Here is a 1,381-nt window from a genome sequence, read left to right on the forward strand (position 1 = left end):
TTGGTATCTGCTCCCTTGTCCTGCAAAGGGGAAAGATGTGAAACTTATTTCAGTATCAACAACTGGTTTATATATAAGCAACTCCCTTAAATGCCACACTGACAAGTTTAAGGAGCCACAGCTACACACTCTGCAGTACCTACAGAAAATGCTCCTACAAAGAAAAAGGTGAGTTTCTAAGGCTGTTTGTAGCAAGGAATTTCTTACCCTGATAGCTGATTTAATTAGGAATGCCACGACCATTGCTTCTTAGAAGCAATGTCAAGTTGGCAAGACAGACCTCTAATATTAATGCAAACAAAAAAGCTACTCAGCCGAGATGCTTCCCTGAATCCAGCCACCCACTTCTCCCTCTGGTGTCTCTACATACATTAACTACATCAATAGCAGACATACAAGGTTTTGACTGTCACCAGCCTGATGCCCAGAAGAGAGATTTCACTGAAGCTTCCTTGCCCTACCTGAAGTATCACCCCTGGAAGGAGACAAAACATCATGTAGTCCTCTGTAATTGCACATATCTTCATGACAGCATTCCAATGTGGACATGGTGGTGGTGCCAGAGTGGTTTTGTGCTTGTTTGGCTTGGCAGATATCAGCTGTGCTTGCAATAGAGTCCAAGCAGCCATGAGTAAGTGGGGAATGTGTATTCTGAGGATCAAGCAGTCTGGAGAAGCAGGCGCTAAGCTCAGATTTGCACATATAGCCGGTTGCAACACAGTGTGCAGCATCACAGTAGCATCTGATTTCACCTAAAAATAAAAATTGTGCAAGAAAGGTAAAAATTTGGTCCTTTAAGGACACTCTTATTAGCCACAAGCATCACACAACCAAACTCAGTGCCAGTTTTGGGGTACTCCTCTAGACTGTAAATCCATAAGAGCAGGGGTTGTTTCCTTCCCATCGCTGTACAGTGCCTACCTCGTTGTAACCTTAATCCCTGCAAATGCCTTGGGGCACTTGTTTTAATTACTAGCACTATAGTCCTTTGAATTAAAGCAAGAACATTTCACTAAAACAGGGATTGGGGGAGGGCAGGGGGTGGGCGAGGAAGGTCACAGTGGGTTTTTTTCCAAGGTAAATAACTAACAAGACCATTTTACAGCTACTTCCAGTCGCTGTCAGCAGTTGCATTAAACCACATTTAAAATGAAATCTTAGTTTTAAAAGCAGTACAGACCTTCAGTCCTATAAGAAAGTCACATCTATGTTTTAAACCATTACTACAGGAACGGCATTCTATTTTTATAAAGGTAGCACTTCTTTTAACTGGGCATAAGCACACAACAAAAATACTAGGTTTAAATATTTGTGACACAAAAAAAAAATCGGAACTGCTGAATTGTTTATTACCTCTCAATACTGTGCCAAAATTTAAAAG

General features: G+C 41.3%; 1 protein-coding gene across 1 annotated transcript in view; it reads right to left on the reverse strand.

Annotated features, from left to right (window-relative positions):
- BAMBI (BMP and activin membrane-bound inhibitor) overlaps positions 1 to 748 on the reverse strand; it is a 1,550-nt gene extending 802 nt beyond the window's left edge. The window contains exons 1-2 of the mRNA XM_009587862.1: positions 462 to 748; positions 1 to 20 (exon numbers count right to left, since the gene is read on the reverse strand). The exon at positions 1 to 20 is cut by the window's left edge and continues 802 nt beyond it. Coding sequence (XP_009586157.1) covers positions 1 to 20; positions 462 to 702 — 261 coding nt within the window. The 5' untranslated portion in view covers positions 703 to 748. The remainder of the gene's footprint in view (positions 21 to 461) is intronic.
- Between the last annotated feature and the right edge of the window lie 633 nt (positions 749 to 1,381).

Source organism: Fulmarus glacialis, unplaced genomic scaffold, assembly GCF_000690835.1.
Source record: "Fulmarus glacialis isolate BGI_N327 unplaced genomic scaffold, ASM69083v1 scaffold9881, whole genome shotgun sequence".
NCBI lineage: Eukaryota > Metazoa > Chordata > Aves > Procellariiformes > Procellariidae > Fulmarus > Fulmarus glacialis.